This window comes from Panthera uncia, chromosome B1, assembly GCF_023721935.1.
Source record: "Panthera uncia isolate 11264 chromosome B1, Puncia_PCG_1.0, whole genome shotgun sequence".
In the NCBI taxonomy this organism is placed as follows: Eukaryota; Metazoa; Chordata; class Mammalia; order Carnivora; family Felidae; genus Panthera; species Panthera uncia.
Window position 1 is genome coordinate 168,854,396 of NC_064811.1, and position 19,740 is coordinate 168,874,135.

The window sequence follows — 19,740 nt, forward strand, 5'->3', positions numbered from 1 at the left end:
GCAGGGCAATTAAATCAATTTCTAAGAGAGGGGCGTATGACCCAGGCACCATATTCCTTTAAAATCTCTCCCTGCTGGGGCGCCTGGGGAGCTCAGTAGGTTAAGCGTCCGACTCCTGATTTCAGCTCAGGTCATGATCTCCTGGTTTGTGAGTTCGAGGCCCTCACTGGGCTCTGTGCTGAGAGCACAGCACCTGCTTGGGATTCTCTGTCTCCCTCTTTCCTCCTCCCCTGCTTGTGCTCTGTCTCCCTCTCAAAATAACTAAACTTTAAAAAATAAATCAATAAAATCTCCCCCATGGTATTCCAGCATTAGGTCAAGGCTGAACACCACTACCTTAGAGAAAACAACAACTTGAAAAAAAATCGGTGTCCAAAAATGGACGTTCACTGCTTCGACTCCCTGCTGGTGGTGGGTCACGTTGGAGAGAGGGGGCAGCCACACTTCAGTTAGAATAGCCACCCTGGAGGTGCCTGGGTGGCTCAGTCGGTTATGCGTCCGACTTCAGCTCAGGTCACGATCTCGCGGTCTGTGAGTTCGAGCCCCGCGTCGGGCTCTGGGCTGATGGCTTAGAGCCTGGAGCCTGCTTCCGATTCTGTGTCTCCCTCTCTCTCTGCCCCTCCCCCGTTCATGCTCTGTCTCTCTCTGTCTCAAAAATAATAAATAAACGTTAAAAAAAAAAAAAAAAAAAAGAATAGCCACCCTATTTTAAGTCCTGGGCTTATGCCTAAGTTTTTTTTTTCTTTTAAGAAAATGTCTCAGTACTTTTAACCATTTGCCATCTAGTGCGTTTTAGAGCAATAACGCTCCACTCTGTACATAAGCAGCCATGGCATGTTCAATATGCAAATGGTTTGGGCCCCCCAAGACTGAATCACCAAGCCTGGGAAATCTTTTTGGGTGTAGGGTCTCCAGAGAGAAATACTACTTTAGGGGCACCTGGGTGGCTCCGTCAGACGTCCGACTCTTCGTTCCAGCACAGGTCATGATTGCGTGGTTTGTGGGATCGAGCCCCTTCATCGGCGGACTCTGTGCTGACAGCATGGAGAATGTTTGGGATTCTCTCTCTCTCATTCTCTCCCTCTCTCTCTGCCCCTCCCTGCTCCCAGGCTTGCTCTCTCTCTCAAAACAAACAAAAAAATCTTTAGAGCATTGTCCACTGTCAAAATTTATAGGGGTGCCTGGGTGGCTCAGTGGTTGAGCATCCAACTTGAGCTCATGGAGGCCACCGCGGTTTATGAGTTCGAGCCCCAGGTCGGGCTTTGTGCTGACAGCTTAGAGCCTGGAGCCTGCTTTGAATTCTGTGTCTCCCTCTCCCTCTGCCCCTTCCCTGCTCATGCTCTCTCTCTCGAAGATAAACACTTTTAAAAAATTATAAATGCCCTTGTCTCATGCGGTGATTGCTGGCTTTTCCCCAGTTATTGTCGGAAGACTAAACCCTTGGCGAAAATGGCTAATCTTCAAGCCGCTCCTTTTGGTAAACACTTAAAGCCGTATCTATTTGAGAACTTCTCTCGTCAAAGAGAGCGTTTGGTATGGTTCCCCACTCTTCATTTGGGAAGGCTTCTTTTGGAAGCAGCATTGATGAGGTCGTGGGTTGTTCAGATCCAGGAAGATGTTTAAAATGTTCATAAAGAGGTCATCTTTGCTCTCCTCGTCCCTAGGCATTGGGCCATTTGAGAACCAAATACCCAACGTGTTCAGGGGAGTCACAAGCCACCGAGCTCATGAGCATCTCTGTAACCCATTCAGGGAAGCCCACAGCTGCCCGCAAAGAAATTGCCCAAAGACAAGCCTTGGCAAAGAAAAGCCGAGACTCCAAACAGGACGTAAAAACGAAGGGGCAGGGCGCCTGGGTGGCACAGTCGGTGAAGTGTCTGGCTCTTAATTTCGCCTCGGGTCGTGATTTCCAGGCTCCCAGCTGACAGGGCAGAGCCTGCTTAAGAGTCTCTTTCTCCTTCGGCTGTCCCTCCCCCTCCCCCAAAGTGACCACGTTGCCCTGTTTTTTGTGTTTTTTTTTCCCAGCGTGTTAACTAAAGATTGCAAATGGTATTGCTTTTATTAACAAAAATAATGATTTTACTGTTAACAAAAATAATAATGTAACAAAAATGACGATGAAAAAAAAATGACTGTGTGCCAGTCACTGAGTGATTGGCAGACGGAAGCTTCTCATCCTGCCTTGTATGTATCGATGAGTCAAATGATGCAGTTTTGACTTTTGTGCGGTAAAGTAGGTTGTGGACCCACATCTCTGCCTAATTTTATTAAAGTGGGAGGAAGGAGGTTCTCTGATCCAGATTTAGAGATTCCTCACATGGAGATATTTGGGCAACCTGGCATTGGGCAGATCTGCATTAAAAAGGGAGGGTTTTCGGGGCCCCTCGGTGGCTCAGTCGGTTGAGCCTCTGACTTCGGCTCAGGTCGTGATCTCGCAGTGAGTTCGAGCCCCATGTCAGGCTCTGTGCTGACAGCTCAGAGCCTGGAGCGTGCTCCAGATTCTGTGTCTCCCTCTCTCTCTGCCTCTACCCTGCTCGTGCTCTGTCTCTCTCTCTCTAAAGTAAATAAACATTAAAAAAAAATTTTTTTTAAAGAAGGGAGGGTTTTCTCCCCCATGGACTGTTTCTGACTCCAGTTCAAATTCCTTAACACAGGCCCTTTTTTGAGGTGGGGCGGGAGAGGCAGGGAGAGGAGGGGAAAGGCACCTTGATTGAAAGAAGGAAAGGACCTTGATCGTGGCCATGTGAATGTGGGCACAGTTTGCTGCTGTGCCACCAGGTGGTTTATCGGAAATTGAAGGTTTTCAAATAGTCTCATAATCACTTGGAAGTTACGAGGATAATTGAGAACTGGTACCAGTGTCTGGGGCTCCTGGAAAACTGGTCCCCAGTAAACTAAGTAGATACATGAGCCCCAGGATCCTGTTTCAGCTCCAATTAACAAAATAACCAATTAACAAAAGAGGGGCTAGCTCTCAAGTCCAATAACGGCAGATGAACACGATTATTTTTAGGCCTGGGTCCCAAGCCTGGGCCTGCACCACTCGCTGTGGTGGACACATGGAGGCCACGTGCAGCCAGAAGGAGCCCGGGACCAGGAGCCCAGCAGGGCCTCCTTTCTCTCTAAGCCTCTCTCCAGTTCCAGCTGACTTTCAAAGGGATTGGAGACAGCCGGGGAAGGGAGCTGCTTTCCACGTGGGAGGAAGCCTTGGTCGGGGCCTCACTTCCACAGAGTATGGTCAAAAATAAAGCTACAATACCAGAGAAGATTGTTGCTGAGTCGGATGTGGGGGCTCGGACCCATAGGTGACTGCTCTTGGGGCAGGGTGGTGGCGGAGGAGAGCCATGAGCTTTCTTTAGTCGACAGTAATGTCGACTTGGTGTTACCTCGTGTCTCCTCTGCCCCAGACTCAGAGTTCTCCCCTTTATGGGCCTACAGGGTCCCTCCCCCACCAGAGTTCTGCACTAGACGTAACATTTATGCCACTTTATTCATAACACAGCACTTCCTGGTGAAACATGCAAAATTTAGCATAAGCGTATCTGAAATTCACACAATTGATAGACGTTAAACGGGTCACAAATTGCAATGTCAGAATTATTCTTGTGTTGACAATCCTTTTGACTCAGTGGGTTTAAATCTTCTTCTGCCCAGTTTCCTCTTCAGTCAGACTTTCCTGAAAAATATGTGAGCAACCGATATACCGAGGTTGATTTTACTAGCTGAATTCCATTATGCTTTTGACATTTTAATTTCTAAAATACCGATATACAAAGAAGAGACCTGTTTATTTATTTAAAAAAAATTTTTTTTAATGTTTGTTTATTTTTCAGAGAGAGAGAGAGAGAGAGACGGAGACAGAGTGTGAGCCGAGGAGGGTCAGAGAGAGAGGGAGACACAGAATCCGAAGCAGGCTCCAGGCTCTGGGCTGTCAGCACGGAGCCCGACGGGGGGCTTGAACCCACAAACTGTGAGATCATGACCTGAGCCAAAGTTGGACGCTTAACTGACTGAGCCACCCTGGCGCCCCGAGACCCATTTATTTTTGTGCACTAGAGAGATAACAGATGGTGTATTTTTAAGTTTTTTAATAAACCTAAAATCTACATTAATAGTTGAAGGATAGGATGTGAAAGAGATGAAAGAAAGATCTGATCTCCGTTTGTTATTAACCTAGCTTTTGTCTCAATTCCTTCTAACGTCGTGCTTGGGAAATATCACTGCTTACTATTTTGTGTGGTAGGTCGGAGTAGAAAGAAAAAGCAAATAAAGATGTCTGTCTGCATTTTTTTCCTTTGAACTGTGGGTGTGGAAGTTGAGGTCAATGGAGAAAAAGAAAACTATAGCTTTCTTCATATATGATTTATTCAGGCTTTCCCTGCTCCTGGGCATAAGTGGTAACTAATTGGAATGCCCCTAAGTGCTGCAGATACACGGACTGCGGAGCTCAGAGATCACCAACAGTGAGTTCAAGGTTCAGTTTCTATATTCAGTTCTCTGTATACTTGTGTTTGGTTATGAAAAACCTGCATTAAGTTAGTAGATTCCCATTTTTGGTGGGAATGTGGTCGTTGTTATAATCCAGTCAGAAAACTAGAAAGCAAGGGTACCGGGGTGATTCAGTCAGTTGAGCGTTCGACTCTTGATTTCGGCTCGGGTCATGATTCCAGGGTCTGGGATCGAGCCCTGAGTCAGGCTCTGCGCTCACTGTGGAGCCTGCTTAAGATTTTCACTCTCTTTCTCCCTCTGTCCCCTCCTGGACTCATGCTTGCTCTCGCTCGCTCGCTTTCGAAAGTAAAACACACACACACACACACACACACACACAATCAATTGGAAATCAAATATGTGGTTCTGTATTATAAATTTACTAGTTTGGAATTGTTTTTATTCCAAAGGGAAAAAAATTAACTAGAGCACCATTTTTGATTTCCTCATTTTTCCAGAGCAAAACTATCTCATACCAAGAACATTGGTGAAGAATTAAGGAATCTGGTGGAGAGGTGTGGATTGGCCTAGATTAGAATAGTCTGGGGAAGGGGGGATGATGAATAATACTTGAAGAACCGACATATAACAGTGGGAAGAAATTTGTTAGTCATCCCAAAGGCCAGAACCAAGATGAGATCAAGGTTACAGTGTAAGGGGTAAAAAAAGGTTCTAGCCATTGGTACTGAAAGATGGCGTCACAAAATGGTGAGACCCTACCCCGGGAGGAATTCACGCAGTCAGGAAGGTAGGCCCTATGGAGGCTGAGAGCTGGTTGTCCTGTGTGGACAGCCTGAGAGGCGGTACCAAGGAGTCGTTCACCTCTAAGGCCCCATGTCATCACCACTGTAACTCACCAGAACTCCTCGCAGGTCCTCGAGGGGAGAACGGGGCTGGTGGATGGTGCATTCGAAGCGTGGACGTTCTGCGGGTTGATCAACCTCTTTGGCTATCTGAGGAAAAAGAAGGAGATTCTTGCTGATGGAGATAAAGAAATGGAATGGTGTTTCCCACTTCTACCAAAGATCGTGCGTGGAAAGTGAGGCCAAGGGGATTATCTAAGAAGACAGATCCTCCATCAGGCATTTGAACGGATGGGGTGGGGGGGGGGGTGGTTCTGGAGGTAATGGCGGTAATGAGGAGAGAATATTTTCTCCTGAGAGATGATGAGAATGAAGTACTTCGAACCTCCTGAGGGGATGGTATACAAAAAGTCTAGGAGCTTCGAGATGTGACTAGGGTGATTTTTAGTTTCTAGTTTTAAATAAATATGTCACAGTTAAATAAGATTTACTTCACATACAACCTGTGGAGAGGAGACTTCAGATTGCACTGTCGTAAGTGTCCCAGCCCCAAATTGCTCATCCCTTAGGCCTGTTTTCCCGTTAATTTAAGAAACAATATCTGGGGCACCTGCGTGGTTTAACTGGCACTGGTTAAGCATCTTGCTCTTGATTTCAGCTCCGGTCATGATGTTGAGGCTTCTGAGTCTGAGCCTCACCTTGGGCTCCATGCTGACAGTGTGGAGCCTGCTTGGGATCCTCTCTCTCTCTCTCTCTCTCTCTCTCTCTGCCCTTCCCCCACTCTCTCTTTCTCTCCCCACCCCCCTCAAAATAAATACATAAACTTAAAAGACAAAAATAGAGGGGCACCTGTGTGGCTCAGTCGGTTAAGCGTCCGACTTCGGCTCAGGTCCTGATCTCACGGCCTGTGATTTTGAGCCCCCATCAGGCTCTGTGCTGACCGCTCGGAGCCTGGAACCCGCTTCGGATTCTGGGTCTCCCTCTCTCTCTGCCCCTCCCCCACTTGTGCTCTGTCTCTCTATCTCAAAAATAAATACAACATTAAGAAAATAAATAAATAACATGTCTGTGTCTTCTACACATTAAAAAAAGAAATAAAAATAAAAGAAATAATAGCGACTTTCTTTTATTAGCCCACTTTCATTTTGGGGCTTAGTCAACTAACATCTAAGGCCTCTCTCATGTGACCATGACCCCAGGAAGTCTCATTTCATAGATAAAAAACCAAGTGCCCTATGTTAGTGCTGGTACTAACACTGACATCTAATTTACATGAAATCAAATCCAGCATCTTCTCCAGTATATATTTTGTGTCCCCGAGCTTGCTAACCGCTCCCCTCTATCCAGCAGCCTCCAAGTTCTTTGCTTAAGTGCCCATTTCAGTAAAAAGAAATGATAGGGCGCGCACGCTTGGTGAGGATACTGATTTGCGCGTTACAAAGATGTACCACTGGGGCGCCTGGGCGGCTCAGTTGCTTTAGCGTCCGACTTCGGCTCAGGTCATGATCTCACGGTTTGAGGGTTCGAGCCCCCGCGTCGGGCTCTGTGCTGACAGCTCAGAGCCTGGAGCCTGCTTCCGATTCTGGGTCTCCCTCTCTCTCTGACCCTCCCCCTGTTCATGCTCTGTCTCTCTCTGTCTCAAAAATAAATAAACATTAAAAAAAATTTTTTTTAAACGTACCACTGACCTCGTATCATAGATACTTTTAAAAGATGACATTTTGTTTTATTTATTTTTTTAAAGATGGCATTTTTAAAAAAAGCAGAGGTTCTAAGATTTTCTTTCCAAATCCCAAGGAATCCTCTTGCTCTAGAGACCATGGACCCGTCGCATTGTTTTGAATCCCTTTGGCCATTCTGGACGCTCTGAACGCGGCACGCTCCTTCACAGGTGTTGCCGTGTTCTCTTGGAGTCGTTTCCCCTCTCTGTTTCCTTGGTCCCTGTCTGAACTGCGAGCGGGAATGGGCCTGGCAGTTTGCAGTGCCTCATCCCCCCGGGGACGCCTAGGGCAGGTGGAGCCCAGGCTAGCCCTGTGGGGGCACACGTCTCAGTTTTGAAGATGAAAGCGACTTACCTCTTGGAAAGCATCGATCAGATTCTCAGTACTTCTCTTCCCCCCAGGGCGCAGGCCATAGGACCAGTGTTGGCTGGAGCAGCCAACCACGCATAAGGTCAGCAGAAGAAATCCAGCGACAAGTTTTGGAATCGCCTCCATTCTGAGGAACACGATGGAACAGTCAGAGGAGCCCCAGACTGGGTTGAGCAAAAAGTAAAGACCTCTTTGGTGAGCAGTCTGATGTTTGTATGCTAACCCCGCGGAAGATAGAAATAGCTGTCGTTTTCACCCAAGGACACTGACAAACACACCCGCCACCCCCCCTTGCTTGCCTTCAGGATTTCCTAGCCACCTGCAATAAAGGCAGGTCTTGGAACTTACATGCTCCGCACTTTTCAGTACAAAGCTAGTCTCTTTTTATTTTTAGTATTTATTTCGTTATCCAAACCCCCTGATTCCTTCCCTTATCAAGTTCACCTTTTTGCTTTAAGATTCCCTGCCCCCGCTCAACTGATTAGTTTCCAGCTAACTGTTACCAGTTCCTGAGATAAAGAGAACTGGGCCATCTGCTTGGAAAGGTAGCTTCTGCTAGGAATCTCTGGCTAATATAAAGTTGTATGACATTCAGTGGTTACGCTGTGGCACTAATTACATTTTGCTGAGTATCCTCCACACTCAAGTGTGGGCTGGACCATCTGTGAGCGCGGGAGAGAGCTCAACACCTTTCAAAGCACCGAGTCCCAGACCAGATGCCTCCGTGGCCAAGGCGGGCTCGAATTAGCTAATGGCATGACGAATTCTCACAAAGCCTTCACGTTAATGTTCATCTGATGGGAAAAAGGCTAAAGACGAAATGGAATACGGGTCCATGAGTTGTTATTAATTCCCCAAAGGCTGCATCTCTGTGGCCAGGGGTGACAAGGACCATGAAGGTCAAGGCTTCTTTGGATGCTATGCACCTGGACTTTGCCCGTTGGGTACAAAATGCCCTATAGAGAGACAAAAGTGTGCAGTCTAAAACACATGCTAGAAATACAAAGCGTCTTACCTGTTTGAGGACCAAGAGCCAAAAGAATCCCGAGCTTCTCTTCGAGTTAGTGGAGTTCTGTGATTTGTCATTGTCTTAGCTTCCTTTTTATATGAAACTTTTCCAGGACTGAAATCTTTCCTGCTGGCAAATTATACCGCACATGGACTATGGGTTGTTGTTTTTTTTTAATAGTGATTTTTGTTTTAATCCTCACAGAAGGCCCTTTAATAGTGTATGTAATTGGAACACCCACTGGGGTGTCTGTTAAATTTACTTAAATCTTGGCCATTAAAACCTCAGCCAGGACTTTTATACTGAGGCCACAATTCACAGATTAAAATCAAGCTAGGTTGGATTCTCTTGAGGAAACAGACCTATCCAGAGTTCCAGGAAAACAGCTGCTGTACCTTAAGTGATGTTAAAGGCTCACATAAAAGCTTTCACAAAGGAAGCCATGTGATCATTTTAGAAAGGAGTTTAGTCAGGATGCCTGGGAGCTGGTCTCCGCTCTTTGGTTCTTCATTTGTAAGAGGAGCTGATTTATAAATAATAAGAAGGGATTATTGGCACCCTACCTATACCCATATACGATCCTGAAGAAGATAATGGGGGTTTGAAAATTTCCCAGTCTCCTACCCACCAGGTTCCTTCCTTGACTTATCTTGAAAGCCTGCTGATAGCATCAGAAAGTTGAGAAACACTGTCGTTAGAATATACTAAGCCTAAAACCACCTAGAACCTACTTGGGTCCACAGTGTGACTCATTTTAGTAGATACTGAGTTAAAATAGGCAAGTCACTGTGCTAAAGGCAGTGGGAACACAAAGGTGAGAAACATACGTAAACGTACATGTGTAAACGTACATGCTTAAGACCAGCCTCCCCTATGACAACAGTCCCAGCAGGTGGATATCATTATCCAAACTTTACAGATAGATGTTCCAAGCCGGGGGCGGGGGGGGGGGGGGGGGGGGCCCTGGGGATGTTTTATTTACACAGTATAAGCATTTACAAAAGCAAAGAGAGAACCATTACTCTTTATTACTTTTATTTGAATACATGATTGTCTTCCCCTAATGTACCCCTTGGGTTGTAACTCATAATGGTCAAGGATCCCATTTCGTCTAAACTTCTGTTAAATCCCTGGCATTAGTCGGCCTTTGATAAATTTGAATGAATGACTAAAAAGTAAGGGCCTTTATTTTTATTTATTTATTTATTTATTTATTTATTTTTTGAAGTAAGGGCCTTAAACACGATTGGGCTTAACGCTTCCTCTTTTTCTGCATTGAAGATACGTTTTATCTGACATAGAATTAAACCTTCATATACAATTGTCTGTAAGGCCTATTACATTAGCTAAACAGTAAAATGGTTAAGAATAACTAGATATTTGTTCATTTTAGAGCCGGGATTGGCAGTTTTCTCCTCTGGTAGGATGCGAAACCAATCAGTCATTGCCCAAGGGTAAATTAGGGGAAGACAATCATGTATTCATGATACTCTTCCAGAAGAATCACATTTGCAAGGATGTCAGTATAAAGAGCAGTGCTGTCCTGCCCAGAGAAACTCTTTACCCAGCCATTTCTGTGGAGGTTGTCAGAGTCTCATGATAGGCTAGAGAAGGAAATAAGCTTTTAAGTACAATTGCAAACAGTGAACAATCTCAAAAAAAAAAAAAAATGTGATTTAACTTATTTTCATTATTTCATTAGACACTGAGTAACTTAAGTGCCATTCTGACATGAGAGCGTAATCTCATCTCACTAAAATGCAAAGGTAATGAGAGGCTCTTTTTCAACAAGAGCTCATTATGTTTGAACGGCACTTAAATTGCACAGTTGACAATTTGCTAAAAGAAGTGTCCTTCTCACAGTGTTGCACCAGCAGATGTGGTCTTGGGGCAGGACCAAGGAAACGGGAGTGAAGACTCCTGGCCTTTAGGGTCACGTTAATCACTTAGCTTTGGTTAAGCATCAGTGGCTTTCTTGTACGTTATTTCTATCAGTCGGTATTTTTGGAAACAGGTTTTGAAATTTTTAGATGAACACAGTGGCATGGTCTATGACTTTACTCAATATGCGCGATGCCAAATCTGCATCTCCTTAGATCACATAGATCTGAAGGGCAAAGGCCAAATTTATTTTCTGCAGTACCAAGGAAGAGATTGAGTATGCAGTTAATGGAATTTTGATGTTTAGGGACACACTTTGAATCTTTTCTTTTCTCTCTTTTTTTTTAAATTTATTTTTGAAGGAGAAAGAGACAGAGTGTGGGGGGGGTGGGGGTGAGGAGGCAGAGAGAGAGGGAGACACAGAATCTGAAGCAGGCTCCAGGCTCTGAGCTGTCAGCACAGAGCCCGACGTGGGGCTTGAACTCACAAACCGCGAGATCATGACCTGAGCTAGTCAGAGGCTTAACCAACTGAGCCACCCAGGCGTCCCTTGAATCTTTTCATAGTTCCAAGGATAGATCCATTTATCATGAAGCTTAATTTAATAAACTGGGTTTAAGTATTGGATTTCATAGTTGTCAGAAATTTTTTCTCAATTTAGAAACTTCTAGATCTTAAAGGATATGGCTTTAGGGGCGCCTGGGTGGCTCAGTCGGTTGAGTGTCCGACTTCAGCTTAGGTCATGATCTCGTGGTCCGTGAGTTCGAGTCCTGCGTCGGGCTCTGTGCTGACAGCTCAGAGCCTGGAGCCTGTTTCAAATCGTGTCTCCCTCTCTCTCTGACCTTCCCCTGTTCATGCTCTGTCTCTGTCTCAAAAATAAATAAATGTTAAAAAGAAAAAAAAAAAGAGTATATGGCTTTAGAGGGAAAATGGTTTCATTTTCAACCTTAAAAGAAACACCTAAAAATTATTGAAATGCCACAGTAATGACTTAGCAATCTTGATGAGTGACAGACACAAGCCTCTTTTTGCCCTAATGTAATATCTCAGCAGGAAGGGTCCATGGTGAACTCCTGCTGACATATTTAAAGGTTGTGAAAGGCTTTCAGAGAATTAATCCTTGCATAAGGTGCTTTATGCAGAAAATAACCACTTTTCTTTGTAGAGGTGGACCTTTTTAATTTTAAAGATAATACCTCCTTGGAAATTTAATAAAATTCTAGGGCTTTTCATTAAACATGATTTGAAGTTGACATGGGGGTAGATTTATAGTATAAACCACCCGTTCATAAAATGAGCAACTGGAGAAAATATTCCATGCCTTGATTTGATAATAAATCACTGTCATAAGTGAATTTACACTATTTCCTACTAAAATTTCTTTGAAACCGTAGTTGAATTAGATATTACAGCATAATAAATACATATGGCTCTAATTACAGGAGTACTGAATTTTATCAGTATGCACAATCTGATTTAGATTTTCTAGTCCCCCACCCTCAATTGTATTTTTACCTGTGTACAGACAAGTTCCATCACTAGGTTTAATAGAAGTTGTACTCTTTTGAAACTCCTGCCTCAAAATTCTCTCTCCTACGAGTCAGGTGAGAATGTTTTGGGGACAATGTACTCAACCGACCTAATAAATCTAACTTGTAATGTTCATCAGCTAAAAAGAGTAACACAAATGAACCATTGGAAGTCTTGTAATTGAACCTGTGTTGTTAGCACGGCAGATTTTAAAAACAGGGTCATAAAAAAACCATGCTTAAAGGGGTAAATTTGCATTAATGGCCCTTTCAGACTAATCCATTATAAGCGTTGTGTTGGATTTCCTTCTCCACCCAGACCCTCGGGGCTGGTCATCAACTTAATGCTGAAGAAACGTAAGCGAAATATGGTCAAGAGTCGATTTTCAAAAGTACGACTAGAAACTCCTTTTCAACATTTCACATCGTTTATTAATGCAGTATACATTAGATCCAAAATCTGCAGTTTCTAAGCATACCAATGTTTAGACCGTTCAGATTCTTCTGCATTTTTAGGTTTGTGTCTACAGAGGTACCCTTAAGTGGATGAACAAACACATTCTATAATTATTGAAAATATAGTACAGAGTGAAATGATTTAAATATAATTTAGGCACATATTGATTATGAAAATAGATATCTCTCAATACAATACTTCTCTGTCTTGGTAAAAATAATAAAGCAAAGAAAATAATTCATTTCTGAAATTGCTTTCCCTCACCTGTAAAGGTGCGAGCTCTCACTACGCATGTGCACCCTTTACCGTTGAGGAAAGCTTTGCATATGTATATATAGAAGAATAAGCTACGTAAATATTGAACACGCGTCATTCTCCCAAAGGAGACAAAGTCGTTTTTATTGATTCATTGCTTCAAACCGATGAGTCTGTAGAATTCAGAACCTATTTGGACACAGCTTATATCCCTGCTCTTGGGGTAGACATAAGGACAACGGGTTATTGGTAAGGAAGTACAGGTCCTGTCTCTGCTATTGCAGAGAGAAGGACTCAAGAAAAGCAGGCTAGAATTTGAACTAAATCAGAAAGAAGAACCACAGGTGCTGACTGGTATTACATCTCGGACCCATCCAACGCCTTTATTTTTGTTGAAGTTTTTTGGTGGCTGTCATCAAATTGCCAATTTAAAATCGCTTCCCTTCCCCTTGTAGGGTTTTAACGGCATTATGTTGATTTCCAAAAGATGACAGTGGACTGGGATTTAATGCCTATTTCTAAGCTGGCCCTGTTGAAACTATTTGGCATTTGAATTAAATTACTATTGATAATGCACCTTGCTTTTTTGGTTCTGACATATACTTCCTATGCTTCTTTTGACTGTACAGGAGAAAACAAGGCGAGTAGTGTAAATTGATAAAATTGCCTGGTTTGGCGTTGAGTGGAACTTGCTTAGAATGAAATTCTAAGGATGCTCATTTAAAAGTTGTAGCGATAGGTAAATTCTTTGTCCATCTGGAAAGTTCCACCTTGAGCTGACATTGAGGTCTTTTCTTTCACTCAGTCTCAATCAGTAAGAGCCGAGGATTTAATTTAGCTACTGTTTCATTCTAAAAAATAAACGTTCCAAGAACCTGAAAAGAGAGCCTTGGGGAATCTGATCTCACCATATTCCTATGGCATGACAGGTATGTAGAGTAGGGGAGGCATCACTAAAGCTATTAATAAACCTGAACCTTTTCGAAATTTTCGTAAAGTTTAACAATTTAAATATCCATACTGTATCTAGAGATTCAATAAATATAATTGCATATGTTGTGCTTTTCATAAATTAAAATCCTCGAATACATTTCAAACCAAGATGGTATTTCCACATCATGCCTATTTAAAAGCAAATATAATAGATCCTATTTCTGGTCATAAAACCAGCCAAATCCCCCTGACTCCGCTCAAAAGGCAGCGAGCTACTCTAGCTTCTCTACATCTATTAAATGAGTGCTTCTCTGTTAAAATCAGAATGTGGAAAAAAGTCACTTTTTTCCTTTATGCACCGTTGAGAACAAGCATAATCCTCTAAATGGGTTTTTGTTTGTTTTTTATTCCCTTACAGTGTTACTTCTTCTAGACAACTGAATGGGTGGAGAAAAAAAAAAGTGAGAAGGACAACATTTTTCATCTTGGGCATCTTCCTCCGGCCCTGAAATTCTCATCTGACACTCTGTGACATATGTAGTGGGGTCAACATCTCTTCAAATATAGCTCCCTTCACGTTGGAACCTCTCAGGTTGGCTTCTTGAAGATCGCACCCAGACAGGTCGCAATTCTGCAAGACAAAAACAATATTCATGAAACTAAGATTCCTGGGGCACGTGAGGAAAATGTTCCAACGTCATGAAACCCTGTTATTTCTGGAAGACTGCCGTGTTAGAAAAAAGTCAGATTTTCTTCTATATGTGGAGTTGTTTTCTCTAGGTGAGTGGTCAGGCTGACAGTCACAAATACTGACAAACAGAGGTTAAAGAGGAAGTGTGTCTCTTCTGTTCCCATATTTTAGAATCGGTCATTTAAAACCCAGAATGGACTCCAACGTAATAAATATTATCTATGCAAATTTACCACAATCCGAGGACAACAAAAGGCAGGGCAGGTAAGCACTATTAAAAAAAAAAAACCCAAAAACCTGAGGGGCACCTGGGTGGCTCAGTCAGTTAAGCGTCCGACTTCAGCTTGGGTCATGATCTCACGGTTCGTGGGTTTGAACCCCGTGTTGGGCTCCATGCTGACAGCTCAGTGCCTGGAACCTGCTTCAGATTCTGTGTCTCTCGCTCTCTCTGCCTCTCCCCTGCTCCTGCTCTGTCTCTCAAAAATAAATAGATGTTTAAAAAATTTAAAAAGAGAACAACTGAGAGAAAGAGATCTTACTTACTAATTACATTATAATAGATTTTTCCATTCCCCAACTCGAACATTTTTATAGCAGGGAACTGCTTTTTTTTTTTTTTTTAAAACCCCAAATTATGTGCACAATTCAATGAGTTTTAACAAATGTATATACAACAGTGTAACTACCACCACAGTTGGAAGCTGCTTTTAAATTTCTCTTGAGATCACAGAGTGGCAGATGAGACAGATCGTGGGTAAGTCCTTGGGGATGGTGGGTGACTGCACATAACCTTTTAGGACAGAATGTCACCAGCTGCCCTTCAAACAGTCAACCTGACTAGTCTGCATTCAGTTGCCATCAGGAGGACTTCTGGTGTTTACCTACATGGTAACTAAAACCAAGGGGAAAAAAGATCATCATTTTTGGTGACAGTACCAAAGAATAAAAAATTAAGGAACTGTGCTTATAATAGGCTTCTATTTTTGGCCTTGGGCAGGTTCTTTTTGCCTTTAAGTTTAATGGGGCCTGCCACTCTACTGCTAAGATCTGTCAAGAGAACAAAGCAGAAACATTAAAAGGGAAAAATCAATGACAAGCCAAATTTTGACCCACTCTTCTCTCCAATCCGATCTATGCCAGGTTTTCCCGGATAAGGCTGTGCTGTTCAATATGATGGCAACAGCCACATGTGGCTACTTATATTTAAATGAATTAAAATTAAGTAAAATTTAAAAATCTGTTTCTCAGTTACACTGGCCATATTTCAAGGGCTCAACAGCCACAGCGCCTGGTGGCTACTGTCCCAAACAGATTTAGAACGCATCCAGCATTGCAAAAAGTGCTATGGGGACAGCACCAAGAGACCTATCAACAGCCTTTGAGCCTGCCAGCTACATTTGCAAATCAAGACAACATATATAATTCTGATGAAAAAGACGCGCAAAGTTAAAAGTTCAAATCGTGATTCAAAAAGAACACGATTCCAATTTAGAATAGGCTCTCTCTTAACCTGATTTCAAACCTGGATATCTTTTACATTTCCCGAACAGTTAAAAAGATAATCTGGCCCCATTTAATTCTGTCTGGACTTAAAACTGAAGAAAAACACAATAAATTCCATTAGTAAAGCAGTCATCAAACTCATCTACTTGAAGGAGACCCAAGGAACAGAGGACAAATGAAATCGGCTTCGACCGACTGTCAGATGAATCTTTCAATCTGAAACTGGGACCCATGGCCCGTGTGACTGAATCCTGCTCTGGGAGGCACATCTGCTGAAACAAGCAATCGACAGGAGAACACCGCTCCGGCTGTGTGGGCGTGCTCCCTGGCAGTTTTTACCAGCCAATGACTTTGTTGGCGACCTCGATACATTTTGCAGGACAGGCTCAGTAACTGTAACGCTCTTCAGACATTGGTGACTCACCTCTAAATCCGTTCCTGCCAGAGTTGCGCCTCGGAGGTTACAGTTCTTCAACTTCGCATTTTTTAAGGTAGCAACTCTCAGGTTAATTCCTGTCATTTGACTTCCTTCCATATCCACACCTTTCAGATTAGCACCTACAGTGAATATATTTTGATAGCAGTTGAACTTCAAAATATTTATAGTCCTCTCCCTTCAAAAAACCACAGGTTTAGTTTACTTAATGGAGGTGAATGACAGGCTCTTTAACTTTTGGAAAGGACTCCGTGAACCATAAATCTCAGTCTCTCAACCAACTTACACATATAAAGCGTTAATTGTTAACAATCTGTTTGCTTGTTCTATGAATTAAGAATGTTTTAGTCTATATTTTTGAGGGAAGAATTCAATTCGGTCTTAAGATAATTAGCACTTTTATAATATGCTTCTGTAAGTTTACGATAAGGAAGGTAAGTCCCCTGTATTCTAAACATACAGATAAATGAAGTGACCAGTTCACTGACACAACAGAGGAATAAGAAATTCATAAATAAAACATTAATCTAAAAGTGACAGAAACTGCCTAGCTTTGTGCAAACTGAAATTCATTTTAGTCACTGTAAGCGTATACTGTTTAATTTCAAAGTTCGAGATGTTGACATTTAATTCTCCAACTGAAGCCTTATTCAATAGTAGAAGCTGGATTTCCCCTAACTTCTTGCCTAGCACATGACTGAGACCAAGTATGATGGCAGAAGAAATCTACCCCCCTGTAGTGGTCATGATTTTTCCGTAACAATTATTTTGTTGGGCTTTTTACTTTGTGATATGTTCTCACCTTAGAAAATGTAATTATAGATAGAATCTCACCTTCTAAATTGGCTTTAAGACCAGAAGGATCTTCAAAATTACACAGTTTCAGGGATGCCCCTTCTGCATTAGAACAGAGCATCTTGACTCCCTGGAGATTTGCACACTGGCAAGAAAAAGAGAAAAGTCCACGTTTTAACATTCAGAATTTTGTGTGGAAAAGAAAAAAATGGGCTCAAACAATAAAAGAAAAAAATAGAGAAGGGGAGGAAGCTCAATTCCATACACTCACAATCAATTATTTTCTGTTTATAATGAAGACTTTTCTAACTGGAATCAACCAAGAGCTGAGAACCACTTTGAAGAAACAGTTCTTTTGAAAGAACCATTTTCAAAGAAACAACAACCTAATTAACAACAGCATGTCCATTTTACACAGATAATGGTTTAGATTAAAAAAAATTGGGGGGTTAGGGGCACCTGGGTGGCTCAGCTGGTTGAGTGACTGACTTCGGCTCAGCTCATGATCTCCTGGTCTGGCCCATGGGTTTGAACCCCACCGTTGGGCTCTGTATTGACAGCTCAGAGCCTGGAGATGGCTTCACATTCTGTCTCCCTCTCTCTCTGTCCCTCCCCCGTTTATGCTCTGTCTCTCTCTTTCAAAACTAAATAAACATTAAAAAAATTTATTTAAGAAGTTGGGGGGTTAGAACTGTAACATCCCTATTTCTATGTTTATAAACAGTCCTGGGTAGGACACTATGAGAGCTAAGACGTATGGGTAAGGAACACATAATCTTATCAGGAGTAGGGATTTCTCTTCTTTCTTACTGCAGGAATCAATACAATTCTTGATGTTCAATCATGCTATTACTACCTTCATTTCATAGGTCAGAATACTAAGGCCAGCAGTTAAAGGTATCATCTAGCTACAAAACCCTACAAATTGTTTGTCAGATCTTCATGTACCAATCACTGCTACACAACATTGTCAACCTTGAACACCCAAATTATAGCACAAAATACAAAGAGTTAAAAACTAGAAAATATATGTTAGAATTTTAAATTATGTTAATTTACCTCTGAGGATTCAGTGCCATCAGATCTGAACTCCAACAACTAGCAGATAAGGCAGGAAGCCATAAAGTTGACATTAACATTAGGACTTCCCACCCTGTGACCATCAAAGTAGATGATGAATGTAAAAGTGTCTTAAAAATCGTAGGGCACTATATAAGTGATAATTGTAGTTGTCATTATAACTACAACAGTGAAGAATCTAAAAATCCTAAGGCTGATCACGTTACCTTATTGCCACACCTAATAGGAAAAATCCTGTTTTATGAGTGCAATTCCATTCACCATACCGTCAATTCTGCTGAAAGGGAGATAAGCTGCAGATCATTTCAGATCACAGAAAGCTGACAAACGCACACGCATTCCCACGTCTGCCTCTGCAGAGGTAGTACAGGTGCTACGGCACACAGGCAATACAGAAGCTCAGCCTGAGAGGTAAGAAAATGAGGATGCAGAAGGACCAAAATAACTAAAAGATGACAGTGTTTTAAATACACAGAAACATTAATAAGACAGGAAGCTGATAATATAAAAATAAATGTCTCTGGTTCTCCGTGCCGTGCACCCAGGTGAAACAGACTGTAGCTATTATCTAAGTTCCCAAGGCGACAACCCAGGGAAAGCACCCTGCGAGTAGGTAGGTGTGACTGTAGCCCCAGCAAACAGCCTGCGGGCAGGTGGCTCAGCTGACCCAACTACAAGCCCAAGGTGGCCCCAGACTGGCCCTTGACAGCACAGGGACCAAACCCTGCCCACAACAGGCAAATGGGGCCATTGCAGGTGACTGAAAGCTAAAGCAGCTCAGCCACGATAGAAGGGCCCACGCAACGCACACGGGAGACACCTATGCCTGAACTGCCTGGTTCTGGGGAAAGCAAGGGACATGGAACTACAGGGCACTACAGGACCTCTTCTTCATAAGGCCATTACTTTTAAGAGCAGGAGACATAGCTGACTTTCCTAATATGCAGAAACAGACACAGAGAGTTACACAAAATGAGGAAACAGGAATATATCCCAAATGAAAGAGGAGGATAAAATCAAAGCAAAAGAACTAAATGAAATGGCGATAAGCTATATGCCTGATAGATAATTCAAAGTAATGGTCATAAAGATACTGGATTTGAGAAGGGTGGAGGATCTCAGTGAGACCCTTAACAGATGGGAAATATAAAAAAGAACCAATCAGAGATGAAGAACTTAAGTGAAATTAAAACTACACTAGAGGGAATAGATAGTAGACTAGAGGAAGCAGAAGAACGGATCAGTGAGCTGGAGGACAGAATAATGGAAAGCACCCAAGATGAATAGCAAAAAGAAAAAACTCAGTGACATCAAGTGTAGTAACATATGCATTACAGGGATCTCAGAAACAGAAGAGAAAGAAAAGGGGCAGAAATAATAGCTGAAAACTTACCGAATCTGGGGAAGGAAACAAATCCAGATCCAGGAGGAAAAGAGACCTCAATGGAATCAACTTAAGGAGGTCCACACCAAGAGACATAATAATTAAAATGGCAAAAAGCAGTGATAAAGAGAGAAATTAAAAGCAGCAAGAGAAAAGAAAACAGTTCCATACAAGGGAAATCCCATACGGCAATATGCTGATTTTTCAGCAGAAACTGCAGGAATGAAGAGAGTGTAGGACACGAAAGGAAAAAACCTGAGATCAGTTATACTCTACCCAGCAAGGCTACCATTCATAATAGAAAGAGAGGTAAAGCATTTCCCAAAACAAAAGATGAAGCAATTCATCGCCACTAAACCAGTCTTACAAGAAATGTTAAAGGCGATTTTTTGAGTGGAAAGAAAAG

The 19,740-nt window shown here is 42.5% G+C and overlaps 2 protein-coding genes and 1 long non-coding RNA gene across 3 annotated transcripts in view; 1 reads left to right on the forward strand and 2 right to left on the reverse strand.

The window, feature by feature from the left end:
• The first annotated feature begins 3,844 nt into the window (after positions 1–3,844).
• LOC125923362 (uncharacterized) lies at positions 3,845–13,950 on the forward strand. The gene is made up of 3 exons (XR_007458004.1): positions 3,845–4,463; positions 7,414–7,576; positions 13,864–13,950. It is a non-coding gene; the product is annotated as an uncharacterized LOC125923362 (long non-coding RNA).
• GNRH1 (gonadotropin releasing hormone 1) lies at positions 5,304–7,513 on the reverse strand. The gene is made up of 2 exons (XM_049631613.1): positions 7,367–7,513; positions 5,304–5,441 (listed from the first exon to the last, which is right to left on the reverse strand). The coding sequence occupies exons 1-2, from the start codon at positions 7,505–7,507 to the stop codon at positions 5,313–5,315; spliced, it is 270 nt and encodes an 89-aa protein (XP_049487570.1). The 5' UTR covers positions 7,508–7,513; the 3' UTR covers positions 5,304–5,312.
• KCTD9 (potassium channel tetramerization domain containing 9) overlaps positions 12,210–19,740 on the reverse strand; it is a 37,077-nt gene continuing 29,546 nt past the window's right edge. Inside the window, exons 10-12 of the mRNA XM_049631611.1 lie at positions 16,910–17,015; positions 16,064–16,197; positions 12,210–14,076 (exon numbers count right to left, since the gene is read on the reverse strand). Coding sequence (XP_049487568.1) covers positions 13,960–14,076; positions 16,064–16,197; positions 16,910–17,015 — 357 coding nt within the window. The 3' untranslated portion in view covers positions 12,210–13,959. The remainder of the gene's footprint in view (positions 14,077–16,063; positions 16,198–16,909; positions 17,016–19,740) is intronic.